This window comes from Mustela nivalis (genome assembly GCF_964662115.1).
Source record: "Mustela nivalis genome assembly, chromosome: 1".
NCBI classification, from domain to species: Eukaryota; Metazoa; Chordata; class Mammalia; order Carnivora; family Mustelidae; genus Mustela; species Mustela nivalis.
The window spans coordinates 104,111,746-104,132,158 of record NC_139020.1 but is presented as its reverse complement, the minus strand read 5'-3'; the positions used below and the strand labels follow the sequence as shown (position 1 = coordinate 104,132,158).

Sequence of the window (20,413 nt, the reverse complement as noted above, 5' to 3'; positions counted from 1 at the left end):
TAAAAACAAATTTTTTTTTAATCATGTAATTTTAAACTTCACAGTGTGTTCAAATAAATCACTCAACTGTAAGTGACCCTGCTAACTGAACTTGTTAGAATTTTTTTTTTAAATCTGATTGTATCTTAAGAAGTTTTAAAAAGAAGCCAAGGAACTTCTACCTGATGTTCATGAAATAACACTGAAATTCCTAGGTGTGGCCTAAAAAGTTTTCCATCTGGTCTCCACCTTTGGTCTCCAGCCTCCCTCTCCCCTCTGAACTTCTCCAAACCCATCACACTAACTTTCTCACAGCTTCTTAAGCACATGCTTTAGGCTGTGCCACTTTCTCCTAGAGCCCCACCACCGGGCAGAGTAGCAGCCACATTTTAAGTACTCAACAAATACTTGGTTTCATTTTCATATAGTGAAAGAAAATCATAAAAGATGTTTAGAATTTTTATCAACGCAGAAACAAGTAGACCTATCAAAGGCTAGCAGCTACAAGTGTTTGAAGACTGAGATTTTAAATGGAGGAAAAAATTCTACCATTAAATATTTAACAAAATGCGCTGTAAATTTTATCACTCTTCTGTCAGATGAGGTTTATGGAAGCAGCCAGAATGCACGTATGTTCTGGTTACCGTCTCCCCAGGCTCTGGGAAGCCCGCAGAGCACCTGGGATTACCTCGGCAGCTCTCCTTTTCCCAATGTTCCAGCCATAATACTGCTCCACAGACTTCGCAGAAAAACAGCTGGCGTCTTCACCTAGAACGCACATATCCGGCACACTCTGAATAAACTTACGGCTACAGTCAAATCTTTTTCGCTAGAGGTATGTCCTGAAGTTTCTCTAGACCTGTTTATGGGACCTGTGTTCCATATCTTGCCAAGCTCTCCTGCAGCCTAAACACAGAGGCCTTCTGCTTAAAAGGGAAGGCATCTTATTTATCCGTGTGTATGCAAACAACACATACACCTCGGGGAACACATACGGCCTCTGGGGAACTGGCTTCATGGCAAAAGCCTGCCTACCCCTCGGGCGCAGTGCACATGGTGTGCTCCAGCAGGAGCAGATATGAGATCCAGCCCTAACTCACTGAGTAGCGTCAGGCAACCCACGGCACCTCTCTGGGCCTCAGTTTTCCAACCTGTAAAATGACTGTTGGGAAAGAAGTTTTCTTTTTTTTTCTTTCTTTTTTTTTTTTTTTGTTTAAGATTTTATTTATTTATTCGACAGAGAGAGATTACAAGTAGGCAGAGAGAGAGGAGGAAGCAGGCTCCCTGCTGAGCAGAGAGCCCGATGCGGGACTCGATCCCAGGACCCTGAGATCATGACCTGAGCCGAAGGCAGCAGCTTAACCCACTGAGCCACCCAGGCGCCCCGGGAAAGAAGTTTTCTGACCTGCCTTCCAGCTCTAATATTCTCTTTGTATCTAAAATTTTAAAACACAGAGATTTAAAAAAATCTTCCTGTGGGCTAGGAAAATGTCCCTGAATGTGTACTTTGAACTACATCAGAATGATCCTCAGGCTTCAAGAACCAAGGGAAAAGAGGTAATTTCTTTGCTGTTAGAAAAAAAATAAGCAGGGCAGGCTGTACTTGGCCTATTGTTTTCATAATCCCATGAATGTAATATGATAATCTGGCTTCCTCCCTTGCCTGTAAACGTCTGCAGTCATCTTGCTCGAGTGCACACACTTAAGTATCAATAGGCTACCTGCCCCCTAAAGGCAGCTGGTTCTGTCAGAACAACTGGGGCTGAGAAGCAAGTGTTTGTTTCAGTCTTGCCGACAAGGGGCAGTGACAGCAGACTTCATTGCCAGAAGTCCTGCATAATCATGCCTTCAACAAAGTGAGGTATAGTGGGTGACAGAAGATTAATGGCTCTGGAGTCAAACAGACCGAGGTTAGTATTCCTCCTCACCACCTACAGCTAGTAATCTTACGCAAGTTACTTAACCTCACTTGTCCTCAGTTTTCTCATCTGTAAAAATGGGAGGTGATACCGACTATCCCACGAGAGACAGTAAAAGTACAGAGCCTGCAGAGTCTGGCACATTGTAGGCAAATGCTTATTTCTTTCCTTATTAAAAACATTAAAAACTATGCAGTTTTAATTATATACACAACAGACTTATAATTTACATACAATAAAAGACCAACTGGTTGACCAAGATATTGTGAATTCTAAGATCCTGAAAATGAACTATAGTTAGAACCCAAACCACCTCAGTAACTACCTCATCCGTATTGCTTTATAATGTAAGATGATTCAAGGTGACTCAATATCCCAATAGTTCACAGCTTTAAAAATGCATCCGTATATTCAGATAATGGTCTTACTTTTTGCAGTGACTAAGGGGATCTTCTTTACTACTGCTGTTAAGAGTTGCTGGATAGTTTCTAAATGGTCTATCCTGAGAGGGATTTAAAAAAAAAAAAAATAGTAAGGTAGAAAATACAACAGTTTCTAGCCATACACATACACACACACACGAAGTCATGTATATATTCCCTTCTTTCCAAGGGAATTAAAATAAACCAATTATATTGGGGATGTCTTTCCTTCCACAGATAACATTCTAAACATAAACTAGATGAGACCCCAGAAATGCAATTTATACAAATATCATTATATCTGTACTTTAAAATTAACTAGCCACATACCTTTTTGCAGCTGACTGACATTAGGGCAGGACATTACTATATACAAATGCCTATTCTTAGGATTATTCCAGCTCATGCTGTCACCAATCATGTGAAAGTGGCTTAAGTTTCCACCATCCCCAATAATTTGACTTACTTCAAAATACATGAGCAGAGGTGGGTTCCCAATTTGGAAATTAGAAAATCTCATGAAGTATTTTCAGAAGAGTATGTACAGCCCATGAAGAGGCATCTGTTTACAGTCAGGCGGGTGTGTGGATACTCAGGTGTAAAATGTATACACACTCAAGAATTACACCACAGGAATTTCATGCCCAAGGATTCAGCAAAGAAAGCATATGCTGTCAAGCTCCGCTGGAGGGAGATCTGTCCCACCTGAGGCTTTGGAGGCGACAAATTGGAAAGTGATATGGAAGAGTTAAGTGAAGACCCCCCGGCCATGCATCAAGAGCGAACACTTGCTCACTGCACGTGGGCAGAGGGCTTCCACCCTCCAAAGAGCTAACTTCTATACAGACACAACTCTACACAAACTCAGCTCTTACAGACATGGGTTTCAAAAAGTACCCAGTAAAATACCAAATGCACAACTCCATTAGAAAGGAATGAAATAATTACTTGATGACATAGTTTCCCAGCTCAGAACTTTCTTCTGTTTTCACAGCTGTCTGACCCTCCTGGGAGAGGCAGCCTGGCCCAGGCACTTCTGGTTCGGTCTTTACTACAAAGGAAGAGCAACAAAAAAGAGCTGTCAGCCTTCAATGACGGAAGGACACGTGCAGGCAGAAACAAAAGCTCTTCCACGGAGACTCAGTAAGGACACTACCACACCAGCTGCTTGTAGGGACACAGCCGGGGGACTGAGATGGCGCCGAGCGTCACAGGATCAGCAGACAAGGGAAGAACTGTTACCGTGGGTCTCAGGGGGAGCGACACCAGGCTCGTGACAAGGCAGGGCAATAAAGTGGCTTTTTATATATTTCTTAAGGGCCAAGCACACTGCTATGCGATAGCCCCCTCACTAAACCGCACACACACACTGCCACATTAAAATACAATGCTGGCCCGTTCTAAGTTCTAGTACCCTTTTGGATATCATCTTTCCAGCTAAGTTCCGTCAACTTTCGGCTTTATCTTAGTGTTCTGACACATAAGACAGAAAGCAAAAATCTGATCTACAGTGCTTGGAAACAGTCAAGCCAAACACAGCAGGCTTGAATCTTACCAAATTTACTGATGGAAGATAGCAGTGTCTCAGGTGCACGTGCCTCCCTGTACTTTCGCAGTCTTCTGGGATCAAAAGAACATGACCACACACCTTCTATGTCTGCATCAGCTTCCCTGCCTTCAGTCTCTTCCCCTTAAAACTCACCTTGTATGTCAGCACATGACCTTTGTTGTGTCCTTTCTGTACTCAACATCCTCAGTACTTTCCTACATAACAAGGGTCTACAAATGAGATATGCTCCATCTCTCCCCTTTTTACTGATGCATAAACTTGCATAAATGCACAAATACCAACTGTATGGCTCAACTGCCTAGGTACACGCCCATGGACACCATTCCAATCAAGATATAGAGTATTTTGGGGCACCTGGTTGGCTCAGTCAGAAGAGCATGGGACTCTGGATCTCGGGGTCATGCCACAAGGGGTACAGAGCTTACTTAAATAAACCTCCAAAAAAAAAAAAAAAAAGATGGCATATTCCTAGTCCTCAACCAGGCTCCCTACACTTCTGGTGGTTCCTGCCTGCCAAAGACAACCACCTTTCATCCACTTTGAACTTCACATAACTGGAATCACACTGTACATAATCCTGTCCATCAGCATTTTTTAGCTATTACAAATAACAATGCAATGGCCATTCTTGCATATTTCTTTTGATGGATGGACATACATGCGCACTTCCTGGAAGTGTATTTGCTGGAACCGAGGGCAGATGTACAGTTAGCTTTATTAGGCAATGCCAAACTGCTTTCCTAAGTGACTGTATCAATTTACAGTGCCACCAGCAGAGCAGGCAAGTTCCAGCTGCTTTGCATCCTTGCCAAAACTCAATATGGCCAGTATTTCGAATTTTGGTGTTCTAACAGCATCATCTCACTATGCCTTTTATTTGCATTTCCTTGATAACTAATGAGTTTGTACAACTTTTCACATCTCTCTGAGCTATCTGGATACCCTCTTCTGTGCAGGGTCTGTTCACATTTTTTGCTCTTAAAACATCTGTGCCCAAAGTCATGAAGACATTCTTATATTCTCTTCTAGAAAGCTTTACTGTTTAACCTTTCACATAAGTTCATAAACCAACTCAAATTAAATTTTTAAAAAATATTTTATTTATTCATTTGACAGACAGATACCACAAGCAGGCAGAGAGGCAGGCAGAGAGAGAGAGAGGAGGAAGCAGGCTCCCTACTGAGCAGAGAGCCCGATGTGGGGCTTGATCCCAGGACCCTGAGATCATAACCTGAGCCAAAGGCAGAGGCTTAACCCACTGAGCCACCCAGGCGCCCCAACTCAAAATAATTTTTGCTTATGGTGTAAGGTTCATTGTTTTCCTAAATGGATATATCTAATTAACCCAGCACTACTTATGGAAATGGACACCCTTTCCCTACTGAATGTCACAAATCAAGTGACCATAAATGTGTGAGTCTATTTCGGGGCTTTCTTTTCTATTCCATTATTCTATCTACTCTTGAATACAACACTATCTTAATACTGTAACATTATAGTATGTGTATTTGGTGGTCCAAGTCCCCTACCTTTTTGTTCTTCAAAACTGCCTCAGCTATTCTGGGCCTTTGCATTTCCACATACATATTAGACTTAGCCTACTTCTATACACACACACACACCTCCCAACACTGCAGGCATTTTGGCTGGGACTATATTGAGTCTACACGTCATTTTTTGGGGGAAAACTGGTAACACGTCAGGTCTTTCTGTAAATTAATATAATTTATCATATTTATAATAAATTACAGTTGAGCCTTAAACAACTTGGAGGGTTAGGGGTACCAAATCTCTGCAGTCGAAAACCCATCCATAACTTTTTGACTCCTCAAAAACTTAATATTAATAGTGTACTATTGATTGGATAGTGTACTATGTTATTAATGATAACATAAATGGTTGATTAACACATATTTTGAATGTTATATGTAATATATACTGTATTCTTACAATAAAGTTAGAGAAAAGAAAATATTAAGAAAATCATAAAGAAGAGAAAATACATTTTCTCTTAAGTACTGTACCGTATTGAAACAATTCTGTGTTAAGTGGACCTGCACAGTTCAAATCTGTGTTGTTTGAAGGGCCAACTGTATTTATAACAAGGTATAACAAGGTATATCCTCCCATTAATTTAGGTCTTTTCACTTCAGAACTGTTTAGCAGGTTGTTAGCATTTCATTTCTATATAAAAAATTAACTTTTTACATGTATATATTGATTTGTAGTGAATGACCCTGCTAATTTCACTCCAATGACCCTGCTAATTTCACATATTCCCTCAATCCCTAGTGATTCCAAGACTTCAAGTATCAGAAGGAGGTACTTAGAAAAAGTTCACATACTCCAGTTCTGTAGGTACAAGTATACTCATGTTAATTGGGCCCTCAACTACAGAATTATATAATTAGCATTTTCAGGTTGACAGAGCTATTCGACTAGAGAATATGCTCTCACAGAATTGTGCACACAGCCCCAAATTGGAAACAACCCTAAAGTCCACCAAAAGGAGAAATGGCAAACAAATTCAAGTGTATTCCCTACAATGTGGAATACTATACAGGTACAGTATGTATGAATCTCCAAAACATTATAGTGAATAAATACAACCAGACATGCATGTGCTTCCACTCGTATAAAGTTAAAAAAATAGACGCAACTGCTCAGTTGTAAGGGAAATCAGAACAGTGGCTGCCTATGGGGGTTGGGAACTGACTGGAAGGGGCACAGGTAATGAAAATTTCTGTATCTTGAAATGGAAAATGGGTTACATGGGTTTATAACAAAGTTCATCGAATGGTATGCTTAGTACCTCTGCATTTCAATACACAAGATTTTACCACAATTAAAATAAAAACAGAGATGCTCTGACCCCCCGCCCAAAATCAACTGAATCCGAATCTGTATGAGGAAGGCCTATGAAACCTATCTGCTATTGAGGAGAAATGCTGGTCCAGGTTGATACCAGTTCTTTCCTCAGTATCTTCTGATCAGAGGTTGGCAAACTTCCCTTATAAAGAACCAATCAGTAAATATTTCAGGCTCTATGGGTCCTATGACCTTGACTGGAACTTATCAACTCGACCATGAAAGAGCACCCACAGATCATATGTAAATGGGAATGGCTGGGTGCCAACTAATTTTATTTTAAAAAAAGGCAGGAGACCGTAATCAGCAAATCCATTTTACTTGCTCATGCCATAAGGTACAAATCCACCTTTTCTCAAGACTACTGTGGAAGATCTGGCATGCCTGAAAGGCAGATGTACTTCAAAGTCTGACTGCACTGCTTTTTAACTTTGAAGGTTTGGGAAGGAGATATTTAATATCTCCAAACTTTAGCTTCCTCATCTGCAAAATGGGCCTACTAGCTATCTGAAAGTCCTGTGAGAATTAGTGATCTGTATAAAGCAGCTAACATGGTACCTGGTACACCTGAGGCTCTTAGCACATGGTAGCTCTCGGTATTCTAGATGTTTGTTACAGACCTAACCCACCGCACTAGCTCAGTCTGCTTAGTACTCAAAATGTCCCCCTGGCCAGCCTGCCAACACCTGGCCCCTCTGAAGTTCCTTTACCACAACTATTCCTCCCAGATGAGTCCCCCTAACTAGTTTACGTCCCCGAACAAGCCCTCTGAGTCTTTGTCTCTACTGCCTCTCCATGCGGCTTCACTCTCCTGCTCCCTCACAGTGCTTCCCTCTTCTCAAGTCCAGGCTATAATCCACATTCCATATTGCATATGAAGTCCTCCACCCTGCACACCCCCTGCCCCTGGCCAGACATCCAAGACTGAAATACTGCTGCATTCACTTTCCAGATCACTTATCCCGCATTTATCGATCACGCTTGCTGTCTACTACTACTCTCTTCAACCTGATTAGAAGTTCTTAAAGGGGAGGTGATGTTCTGTCCGTTCCTGTTTCCCTCAGCGTCCAGTCTACTATATAAACTAGAAATACTCGGTAAGTATTTCTGACGTGACTGATTCAGAGGCTGAAATTCAAGGGACCCAGATTATAAAAATGTCTTACATAAAACTTCTAGGTAAAAATACCATGAGAAACTACCTACCTTTTGTAACAGCTGCTGAAGCAGAGCTGGGGATAATCGGAGTTGGGGCAGCTACAGGCAGAATGGCAGGGGACTTGTTGGCAGAAAATGACTGAACCACTAACAAATTAAAAAAAAGAGAGAGGGGCTATAAGAAATATAAAAATTATCACTCCCAGGCGATGGCCTCATTTTAGACGAATGGCACAGAAACAGTTTCAGCACAACGTTAAAAAGGTCCTTACTGAATATAGTGATTTGACAAGGTCGGCTGTTTACTGACAACACAAGGGTAAGTGAGCTATGATCTTCAACTGTGCAAATGGGGACTGGTCACTAAGAAAATAAAAATCCAATTAGCCTGGAACTCTCATAAATCCTTAAAAATACTATCCCTCTACTGAACTTTAGAAATGGGGAGCTACTTAGAAACCAATGCATCATCTGGGGTTCACACTCAGGGTGAGAGTCAAGTGCTCCAGAGTTCAAAATGCCAAGGAGAACAGACGGTCAAAGGGGAGGCCGCCCGGGGAGGAGCTGCCGGCAGAATATGGCCCTCCGTCCCCCAGCCACGGAGGCCTGCACACCCCCGGTGATGGACTTACCTTTATTCACAGGCATCAGGATAGTCTGTACCCCTCCGGATGTATTTACACTGAGTGGCTTGAGCTGGCTGGGGATCGTCAGGACAGCCTGCTGGGGATTGGATTGACTGGAGTGAATCTTTAGCAATCCTAAAACAAGTTGGAAGATAAGGCCAAGCTGAAGATCAGATGCTTTCTTGAAGTCCTGCCCTCTTGAGCATTCACGTGTTCTCACAGGAGGAAGGTCTTAGGGCATCTACCCCTTCAACGAACAGAAAGCTGGAAGCATGAGGCATGGGCGTGGCAGATTTCACAATGAAAAAAATGATGTGACAGTGAGGACCAAGTTTTGCCCCACAATCTCACTTACAGTCCAGCTGTGGAGACAACAGCATTAACATTTTAAGATAGTTCTCTCCCATGTTTGTTTTCTATGACAATTTCTTCATTCTGTATACAGCTGTGACAGGTACAAATTGGATGTAAAATTTTATATACTGATTTGGAGAACTGTAATTTCCTACTTAAAAACCTTCTCTGGAGGTGCCTGGGTGGCTCAGTCAGTTGAGTGTCTGTCTGCTGCTCAGGTCATGATCCTGGGATCATGACCCAACCCAAAGGCAGACACTTAACAACTGAGCCATCCAGGTGCCCCTCGAATGCTGTTTTACATTTTACGTGACGGCATTCATCTCTGTTTTGTTCTGTGTGCTATCTCATAATAAAAGCACTTTGTCGTTTTCTACTGGCCCTCTGAATGTCTCCAGTAGTTGTGTAAGGGAAACGGGAGTATGGAAGTTACCCCTAAAGGAAAGTGGGAGAGGATGACCCTTTCTGGAATGGTAAATGGGAGAGTGCCTGGCTGACTTGGTCAGTTGAGCATTCCACTCTTAACCTTGGGGTCTTGAGTTTGAGCCCCACGTTGCAGGTAGAGTTTGCTTTAAAAAAATGATAAATTGAGAATGTCTGATTTTGGAAGGTAAGAGCTGCAAAGAGGGAGAAGTTAGAAGACATGGTGAGTACACAGATTTTCAGAGCATTTGATCTATAGGGCTGGTGTGAAGGGGATACAGATAACTGGGCACAGATTAAAGTGAACTCTGAATACTTTGGAACTAATTTTGGAAACATTCTCTAGGCAGCCAGGAGCCAGAAAAGGTTTTTTGTTTTTTAAAGATTTTATTTTTATTTGACAGAGACGGAGAATGAGAGACAGGCAAGGGGAGCAGCAGGCCGAGGGAGAGGGAGAAGCAGGCTCTCCGCCAAGCAGAGAACCTGATGTGGGGCTCCCTGCTCAGCGGGAAGCCTGCTTCTCCCTCTCCCACTCCCCCTGCTTGTGTTATCTCTCTCAATGTGTTTCTCTGTATTGAATAAATAAATAAAATCTAAAAAAAAAAAAAAAACAAAAAAAAAAAACAGCATTCAAGGGGCACCTGCGTGGCTCAGTCGATTAAGCATCAGACTCTTGATTTTGGCTCAGTCATGATCTCAGGGTGGTGAGATCCAGCCCTGCGCCAGGCCCCATGCCCCACTCCCCAATCGCTCACATGTTCACCTTCTCTCTCTTAAGAAAAAAGAAAAAAACTATAGGATTCGAGGCTCAAGATACTTTAAGGCACTGGAAAGCAGCGGGTATGAGCAAAAGGAAAGGAAACAAATACTTTCTGAAACAAAGTTACTTAAATAAAAAAGAGAATCTTTCTTTGGAATAGATGAATGTCAAATTGGTCTGGTGGTACGTTCTTACTGAGACGTGCCCTCAGAGAAGACAACTATGACCTGGTTTTTCATATTTTTAAAATCCTTATTTTTATCAAAATATTACAGGCTTATCAGTTGAAAATAAAGTGCTAAAAAGGCTTTGAATTAAATACAGTCATCCTTTCCTCCACCTCTCCCCGTCTTCATGTAGTTCCTCAGCAGCATCCACTCTCAACCCTATTGGCTCCTTCTTTTAATATTTATCTCAGTAACTTGAAAAGACTGTCTACCGTAGGCCTTAATTTTGATGGCACACACGGACTTGCTATCTGGGTAGACGCAGGCATTTTAAGGCACTGCCACCCCTCATCACCAGTAGTGTTCTCTACTGATCCAAAGAACACCACTACCCTGAGATTCCATTTTGGTCTCTGGAGATAATATTTGCTCTTTTTTTAGTTCTTAGTTCTCCTTCAACATCTTACCAAGTCTTCCCACTTTCTTCAAAACTGCTATAAACCACCTCCCCCCTTATATAATTCTCCGTATGGTCAGCTCTCCTAGGTGACTTCTAGTTCCACTCTTTCTAAGAGAGAACTTTGCCTAGCTCTCTGATCGGCTCCACTGGGTCTTCCAGGCCTGCGGACCCGTGGCCATCCTGGGACATCCTTCACCATTACCATGGGAATCCCCTTTGCCTTCCTTCTATACTGGATCTCATTTCTTCTTCTTTCTTGCTCTATACCTCTTCACTCTGGTAAAAAAAATACATACTTGGGGCACCTGGGTGGCTCAGTGGGTTAAGCCGCCGCTGCCTTCAGCTCAGGTCATTATCTCAGGGTCCTGGGATCAAGTCCCGCATCGGGCTCTCTGCTCAGCTGGGAGCCTGCTTCCTCCTCTCTCTCTCTCTCTGCCTGCCTCTCTGTCTACTTGTGATCTCTGTCAAATAAATAAATAAAATCTTAAAAAAAAATACATACTTTAGTAATGTCTTGAGACAGGGAGCACAAGAGAGAGTTAGAACTGTGCCTGTCAGAAAATATTTCTACCCTCACTGTCAGGAATTACCCGGCTGGCAACAGAACTCTCGGCTACAAGTCATTTTCCCCTAGAATTTTGAAGAGCAGGCTCACGGCTTCCAGCACTGCTGAGAAGCCCAATGATAATGTAATTTTTGAACTTTTCTTCTTCTGATGGCTTGTCAGACCCTCTCCTTGTCCCTGGGGTCTTGATTTCATGAACAAACGGTGCCTCCATGTGAGGCATCTTTCATTCCCTGTGCCAGACACTGTGCCTTTTGAGCTTGGAAGTTTGTCTCTTCAATTCTGAGATAAACTGTTTCCTTTCTTGGATCATTTCTTTCCACTATCTTCTGTTTTCTTTCTGGTACTTCTTTTAGTTTGATATTGCCAGGACTCCCTGATACACCACCGAATTTTGTTTAGTGTCCACTTCTTGGTTTGCTCTCTGTTTCTACCTTGTGCCCCAGAGTTTAGTCTAAATGCTACAGCCAGTGATTCTTTGGAAAGGTGAGGCAGATCATGTTACGCCTTTGTTTTAAATCTCCCAATGGCTTCCCTTGGAGTAAAAGTCAAAGTTCTTAACATGACCTCCAAAGGCCCTATGTGATTTGGCCTCTATCACTCTGACTTTATGTTCCAGTACTCTTTCCCTTGCTCATTCTGCTCCAGGCACAACAGTGACCTTGTTCAAAATACTCCATAATGCACACACAAAAAATTAAATAAAAAAATTAATGGGTATACCGCAGTTAAAACAGAGCTGACATATAAACAAAAAAATTAACGGGCAGCGGAAAATAGTTTGGCTCTTCTGTGAAAACATTATATACAGAAAGTTTCAGCAGAAGCATCTCAGGAAATAAGAACTTAAAGCCAGGAGACTTCATTTACTTCATGTTAAAAACTTAATTAGAAAAGGGGAAGGCGGGAGTGTCTGGGTGGTGTAGTTGGTTAAGCACGTGGCTCTTGATTTTGGATCAGGTCATGATCTCAGGGTGGTGGGATTAAGCCTGCACCAGGCTCCATGCTCAATGGGGAGTCTGCTGGAGAGTCTCTCTCCCTCTGCCCCTCACTCTAACCCCCATTGAGCTCTCTAAAAAAAGAAAAGGAGAGGGCATTTATTTCTCATAAAGTGATCCTCTATTTCTACAATTTCTACTCCAATCCCAACAGTGTCTGCAAACATTCCGTTAGCAGAGAACAGCACTCTCTATACTAGAACTTGCTCGATGGTAACTGGTAGGTGGAAGTCATGGGAAAAACTACCAGCCTTTATCTCTGGTCTCGAACTACCCAAAAAAAAAGACATGGGGGTTTGGGGACACGTATGAAATGTAGTAATAATAGCAATAAGAATAACAACACTCACAATCTTTTATCCAAAGGCACTAAGGTACTCGCGTGTATGTGTGTGTTAACGTATGTTTTTGTGTGTCAATCAGTGCCAGCGGGTAAGCTGTTATTGATCTGTAACAAGGTCACACAGAATCTAAGAGTGTTCAGAAACATTTCTAACAGTGTGACGCTGCTGTGACATTTTTATTGTACTTTACAGGAGCATCTGCCGTCAAGCACATTAGTATTTTTGTGGCAAAACACAAATATTCATAGTCAGTCATATAAACAGCCTGTCCAACAGAGGTCAGATTTCACACTAAAATTAGTTACACAAACAAAGAAACAAAAAAACACTTTTGGTCTTCGCAGCTTTTTTGGATTTTAGGGTTCAAGGAAATGCAGACAAGGATACTAAACTCTCTAATAGCGGCGATTATTTATATAATGGCTACTACATGTTGGACAGCAGTCTAAGCACTTACATATGGATTCATTAATCCTCTCAACCGTATGACAGTATTATTATCAACCTTATTTTACAGCCAAGGAAACTGAACCAAGTTTTTCAACTAAGGCAATCTGGCTCCAGGATTTGTTCTGTATGTTAACCAGCAAAGTGAAAGGCACACTCTTTGGGGCCATTTGGGGTGGGCCCAAAGAGAGCAGCCATCTTGCCAGACTGCACACATGTCACTCTGACGCTACCCAACATAACAACTCTTGTTAAAAATCACAACTTGGAGTCATCAAGGCTAACTTTTATTTTATATACTGTTTATGAAAGTATGTTTTATAATGTCTTCCATTCAAAACTGATGATAATAAAAAAGAAAATGATAATGTAAGGAGAGTAAATTTTCAGTTCTCCACAAAGTTACATGATGAAAGCAGTTAAAATACTCCACAGAGCTCTGGATGGCTAAAATCTTATTATATCATTTAAAAATTATTATTCCATCCACAAACCATTTCGGACTTAAGGATTTATGTGTAGATTTTAGGAATAAATGATCAAAAACGCAGCTATATGGAAAATATTGCTGAGTTAACTATTTTTAACAACTTACTATACAAAATACCATGAAGACCTTCCAAAAAATGTTCTAGTCCAAAGAAGGCAGAGAGCAAGAATGTCCTTATGATACAACTGACCTGACACAGTGGCCTTCCCGGAGATGGGGTTTGGCGTGGGCACCAGAGATGTGGCGCTGATGACGGAGGGAGCTGCAGCCTTGCAGGTTGGCATGGGGGCCTGGCTCACACACACTGCTTGCTGCCCAGAAGTTTTCACTACAGAACCGATAGCAGATGATGAACTGGGAGTTGTTCCTTCTGACTGCTCACACACAGGGCCAAAAATAGTACAAATTAAGAAGAAAGCAGTGTAACTTACTTAGAACAATGACTGCCATGTAGTATATTCAAAAATGTTATCTATTAGCTATTATTTTTAACTACCCGTTAAATGCCATGTCATTTAAATACCCTTGCCTCTCTTGTTCGGTGTTTCCAACTCTGAACTTTCAGAGTTCATGGGCCAGAAAAGTTTTTAAATTTTTAATGGCTACCATATTAAGAAGAACAACAAAAACCCTCACCACCTATTACATCTCTTCATAAAAGGATATTTCAACACCAAAAAGAGGAAGTCATAAACTCAGAATATAAAAGTGGAATAAAATGAGTTTTATTAAAAACTCACTATAATGTCTTAACATTTGTCTCATTCGTCCCACCATCTACTACATGGCAGGCATGACATTAAATGCTAGGGCCCAGGGGCGCCTGGGTGGCTCAGTGGGTTAAGCCCCTGCCTTTGGCCCGGATCATGATCTTGGGGTCCTGGGATCGAGTCCCGCATCGGGCTCTCTGCTCAGCGGGGAGCCTGCTTTCCCCTCCCTCTCTCTGCCTGCCTCTTTGCCTACTTGTGATCTCTGTCAAATGAATAAAGCTTAAAAAAAAAATTTATAAATGCTAGGGCCCAGAGTAAAGCCCTCAAGGAGGACAGGGTTACCAAACTATGAGGAGTGCTATAGTAGGCCTGGTACAAGGTACTATTAAAATGGAGAGAAAAATTACTGTTTCTGTCTAGGGATGGAAAGCGGAGAGTACTGGGAAAACTTCATGTACAAGCATGGCGCTTTAGGGGAATCCTCAAAATTCAAGACAAGGAAAGGGGGAGACAAAGGAATGTTTCTTGGCAGAAGTTGGCAGAAGATAGTAGATAGAAAGAGAAGCATGAAAGAACACGATATGTTCAAGGAACTACAAAGTAAGAGTGATATGACTAAGCATATGAAAGGTCTAGTAGGAGGAGATAAAGCCTGGAAAAAGAACTTGAGGTGCCAAGACAATTCAACAGGGAAACAGACTTCAACTATTGCTGGGCCAACTGGCTATCTATATACAAAAGAATGAAGTTTGGTCCTTAGCTCACACCATGTAAAAATTAACTCAAAATGATCAAAGACCTACATATAAGAGCTAAAACTATAAAACTCTTCGAAGAAAATACTGGCTCAAATTTTGTGAATTTGGATTAGGCAATGGCTTCTTAGCTATATCGACAGCATAAGCAATAAAAGGAAAATAAACTGAACTTCATCAAAATTTTAAAATTTTGTGGTTTTCAAAGAGTACCCTCAAGAAAGTGAAAAGATGTCCCACAGAGTGGGAGAAAATTTTTGCAAATCTAATAAGAGACTCATATCTAGAATATCTAAAGAACACTTAAAACTCAGTAATAAAAAAGAATAAATAATGAGCAGAGGATCTGAAGAGAATTCTCCCAAGAAGATACAGAAATGGACAATAAGCACATGCAAAGATGCTCAGTATCATTAGCTATCACGGAAATGCAAATCAAAACCACAATGAGATACCACTTCACACCCACCAGAATGGCTATAACAACAAGAAAAAATGTACAAGAATAAGCATCAGCAAGGATGTGGAAAAACTGGAGCCCTCATACATTGCTGGTAGAAGTCTAAAATGGTGCAGCTATTTGGAAAAACTGGCAGATCCTCAAAATGTTTAACAGCTTATGATATGACCAGAATCCCTATGTATATAGCAAAAAAAAAAAAACCCAAAACATATGATTATATAAAAATTTGAACATAAATGTTCACAGTAGCATTATTCATCATAGTCAAAAGGTAGAAACCATCCATATGTCCATAAACTAATAAATATATAAACAGAATGTGATATGGCCATAAAATTGGATATTGACTATTCACGTATAAAGTAGTACTAATACATGCTACAATGTGGATAAACCCTGAAAATATGAGAAAGAAGCCAGACGCAAGAAAGATCAGTGGTTGTCTAGTATCGGGGGTTGGGGGGGGGGGGGACAGGGAGTGAGAGTGACGGCTATTGCTTATGGAGTTCGCTTGAGGAGAGATTAAACATTCTACACGGATAGTGATGACAACTGCACAACCTTGAGAATATAATAAAAACCACAGAACTGCACACTTGAAAATGGAGAATTTCATGGCATGTGAACTGTATTTCAAGTTTTTAAAAAAGATAAATATGACCCACTGGTATACCTGCTAAATATCTTATGTTTTTACTACTTTTGATGTTGCGTTACGGTTTTCTACTGTCATGATAATCCTCACCGGCTGAGCAGGACCGTTTGCTGAGAGGGCCACAGCTGGGGAAGTGGCCGTTGTGATCACCCCTCCTGCCACTCTGAGCATGGTGGTTCCAGGCTTTGAGAGTTGCGAGGTGGCTGGCACAGACTTCAGTGTGCTATCAGATATTTTCATTAGCGATGCTTGTCCCCCAGGGGCTGCCTGCAGAAACAAAATGGGTGGAAGTAATAAAGTTGCCCTGGTTCACAGGCACAGTTTATTCCTTACCTAGGCAGGGCCCATGAATCAAAGCATATCCAAGAAGGTCTTGCTAATCACATACAGGTGTTTGGGCACCTTTCCAGTAAGCTCTCAAGTCTGACTTTTTACGTACAGACATTCCTTTACCTCTAATGCAGATTAAGTAAAGGAATGCATTCGCAAGTCACTATTTGGCAGCAGTGACTGCAGAGATACCAGGTCATGTGTTATCAGAATTTGCTCTTAAATGTACACGTAATCTTTAAACATGAAAATCTAAACAAGATGGGCCAGATTTAAATGGGTACCTTAAGTGCTCTAGGCTGGTTCAGGCTCAGATTTTTACTACCATTCAACAAATGTAGTACCATTCAACAAACTACAGTATTACTGGGTTAAATCAAGGCTCAGCAAGTTTTTCCTGTAAATGGCATAAGCGTGTAGAGCACTGCAGGCCATATGGTCTTTGTTTCAACTCCTCAGCTCTACTGTTACAGCATGAAACATGTGTGGCTGTGTGCCAATAAATTATTTATAAAAACAGGAAGCCTCGAGCATAGTATGCAGACCTCCTGGCCCAAACGATTGCTTAATGCCCAAATTAATACACTCTACAAGCAGAGACCATTCTTCAGTCCTTGAGGAGCTACTTTGTGTCAGGATGGAAGAAAGCATTTTTATGTACCTTACCTCATTCAACCTTGTCATAAACTTCAGAGGGTAGGTTCTAGTCTCATTTAAGGCTCAGGTCATGAAGAGATTAAGGTCAATAGTTTTACCAGGATCACACAGTTAGTAACAGGAGGAGCCATGACTAGAATCTAGAAGCAGTAGCCATGGCATAACTTATTATGCATTGGAGTCTGATGCAAATTAAAACCACAATGAGGTATCACTTCATACTCACAAAAATGGCTAAAAATGTAAAGGAAGAAGGTCCTCTGTGTTGTTGAGGATATAGGACAACTGGAACTCTCTCACGTTACTTATGGGAGAATCAAATGGTACAACCACTTTGCAAACCATTTGTCAGTTTCTTATAAACGCTCTTATACACATATACTTACCCTAGGACCTAGCTATTCTACTGCACAAAAGAGCTATACAAGAATGTTCATAGCGGTATGGTTCATAATAAAAAAACCAGAAATAATCCAAGTGTCTATCAATAGCAGAATAAAAGTCGTACAAGAAAATACTACTTAAGAATAAAAAAGAGGGGGCACCTGGGTGGCTCAGTGGGTTGAGCCGCTGCCTTCGGCTCAGGTCATGATCTCAGGGTCCTGGGATCGAGTCCCGCATCGGGCTCTCTGCTCAGCAGGGAGCCTGCTTCCTCCTCTCTCTCTCTCTGCCTGCCTCTCTGCCTACTTGTGATCTCTCTCTGTCAAATAAATAAATAAAATCTTTAAAAAGAATAAAAAAGAATAGGAGCGCCTGGGTGGCTCAGTGGGTTAAGCCTCTGCCTTCAGCTCAGGTCATGATCTCAGGGTCCTGGGATCGAGGCCCGAATCGGGCTCTCTGCTCAGCGGGGAGCCTGCTTCCCCCCCTCCATCTCTCTCTGCCTGCCTCTCTGCCTACTTGTGATCTCTCTATCAAATAAATAAATAAAATCTTAAAAAAAAAAAAAGAAAGAATAAACTACTGATACACATATGGATAAATCTCAAAAACATGTTAGAACAACAGAAAATGGACATAAAAGAATATATACTATATAGTTTTACTGACATGAAGTTCAGAAACAGAGATTAGCTCATCTATGGTGACAGAAATAGAAAAATGATGACTGAAAGCGAAATAAGGGTACACTTTAGAGTGATGGAAATGTTCTGTATCTTGACTGGGATAGTGCTTGCATGATTTTACACACTGGTCAACACTCACTTAACAGTACACTTACGATCTGTGCACTGCTCTATGTAAATAATGCTTATTAAAAAGCAACGATAATTGTTCTGCTGTAGCCAAACAGGGAGAATGCCACTACACTGGCTGCAACCATAAGCAGGTAAGAAAAAATAAGCTAAGATTTTAAAGAACTGCCTGAAGAATTCTGGGACCTCATATCTGTTTAAATACTAAGCACAAATGACCAAAGGGAAATTAGTACTCAAAGAAACCAAACACTAGAAATATGAGAAGATCAGTGATCAAGAAAAAAAGGAGAAGATGCATAACTACCATAATCAAGAATGAAAGGGAGGGGTGCCTGGGTGGCTCAGTTGGTTATAAATCTGACTTTTTTTTTTTTTTAAGATTTTATTTATTTATTTGACAGACAGAGATCACAAGTAGGCAGAGAGGCACGCAGAGAGAGAGGGGGAGGCAGGCTCCCCATCGAGCAGAGAGCCTGATGTGGGGCTTAATCCCAGGACCCTGGGATCATGACCTGAGCCAAAAGCAGAGGCTGTCCCACTGAGCCACCTAGGCGTCCCTGCATATGACTCTTGAGTTCAGCTCAGGTCATGATCTCAGGGTTGTGAGATCGAGCCCCGCAGCAGGCTGGCCCCATGCTGGGTGTGGAGCCTGCTTAAGATGCTCTCTCTTCCTCTGCCTCTCCCTGCAACCCCCCAATCCCCACTCAGGCACTCTTGCTCTAAAAAGAAAGAAAAGAAAAGAATATAAAAAGGGGGCCATCCAAATATTTTACAGACATTAAAAGGATAATAAAGGAAAATTAGGAACAATTTTTTTTTTAAGATTTTATTTATTTATTTGACAGAGAGAGATCACAAGTAGGCAGAAAGAGAGAGAGGAGGAAGCAGGCTCCCTGCTGAGCAGAGAGCCCGATGCGGGACTCGATCCCAGGACCCTGAGATCATGACCTGAGCCGAAGGCAGCGGCTTAACCCACTGAGCCACCCAGGCGCCCAGGAACAATTTTATTCTAGTAAATTCAACCACTTAGATGAAATGGACACATTTCCTTGAAGCTGTAACTTATCAAACCTCCCTCAAGATGAAACAAATAACCTGAATAGTCCTGTATCCAGTAAATAAATTGAAATTGTAGTTAAAAACCTTCCCAATTAACATGACTCCAGGCCATTATGGCTTCACTGGTGTACTCAAGTCAAGAAACAATACCAAATCTACATAAAATCTTTGCAAAAAAGTGAATAGGAGAGAAAAGTTCCTAACTCATTTTAGGAGGTCAGCATCACTCTATTATCAAAACCAGACAAGAATTATGAAGAGAACCATGGACCAATAACCCTTACAGAAATTCTAAACAAAATTTTATGAAATGAAATCCAACAATACCTTCAAACAAAGTAACATGTCAAAACCAAATGGGTTTTCAAGGGCTACAGGGCTAGTTTAACACTTTTTAAAAACATTCATGTTTTTTAAGTAATCTCTATGCCCAATGTAGGGCTCGAACTCATGACCCTGAGATCAAGAGTCACATGCTCCACCAGCTGAGCCAGACAAGCACCCCTTGGTTTAACATCTTAAAAATTAATGTAATTCACCATGTTAACAAAAAAAGAAAAACCATACAATCTTCTCAACAAACACAGAAAAAAATGCAATATCCACATTCCATGCTTTGAGAGCTACTGATTTAGACACAGAGGAAATGCACTATTTTTTTGATAAATGTTATCTTACTGCCGACATCCTTCCAAACCTTGTTTGCTTCATTTGGTAAATTTCTGAGATTTAGATATAGATTCTCTGGCAGGTAATTATGACATCCCTCACCCAGCTAAAATTCCCTGTCATTGTTCTTTGGCTTATATAAATAACTCTATAGAAACAGGTACCAAAACCCCTACAGCATTTACTTTTTTTTTTTTAAGATTTTATTTATTTATTTGACAGACAGAGATCACAAGTAGGCAGAGAGGCAGGCAGAGAGAGAGGGAGAAACAGGTTCCCTGCTGAGCAGAGAGCCCAACATGGGGCTTGATCCCAGCACCTGAGATCATGACCTGAGCCAAAGGCAGAGGCTTTAACCCACTGAGCCAT

The 20,413-nt window shown here is 41.3% G+C and overlaps 1 protein-coding gene and 1 long non-coding RNA gene across 6 annotated transcripts in view; one reads left to right on the top strand and one right to left on the bottom strand.

Moving 5' to 3' along the window:
- The window catches only part of YEATS2 (YEATS domain containing 2), a 120,593-nt gene that overhangs the window by 7,777 nt on the left and 92,403 nt on the right, over positions 1-20,413 (bottom strand). For all 5 annotated transcript variants that reach the window (XM_082692522.1, XM_082692524.1, XM_082692525.1 and 2 more), the window contains exons 20-26: positions 16,224-16,400; positions 13,741-13,924; positions 8,549-8,677; positions 7,965-8,063; positions 3,269-3,371; positions 2,327-2,400; positions 668-747 (exon numbers count right to left, since the gene is read on the bottom strand). In XM_082692522.1, the coding sequence (XP_082548648.1) occupies positions 668-747; positions 2,327-2,400; positions 3,269-3,371; positions 7,965-8,063; positions 8,549-8,677; positions 13,741-13,924; positions 16,224-16,400 (846 nt within the window). The remainder of the gene's footprint in view (positions 1-667; positions 748-2,326; positions 2,401-3,268; positions 3,372-7,964; positions 8,064-8,548; positions 8,678-13,740; positions 13,925-16,223; positions 16,401-20,413) is intronic.
- LOC309845287 lies at positions 11-4,421 on the top strand. Its single transcript, XR_014301182.1, has 2 exons — positions 11-1,155; positions 1,376-4,421. It is a non-coding gene; the product is annotated as an uncharacterized lncRNA (long non-coding RNA).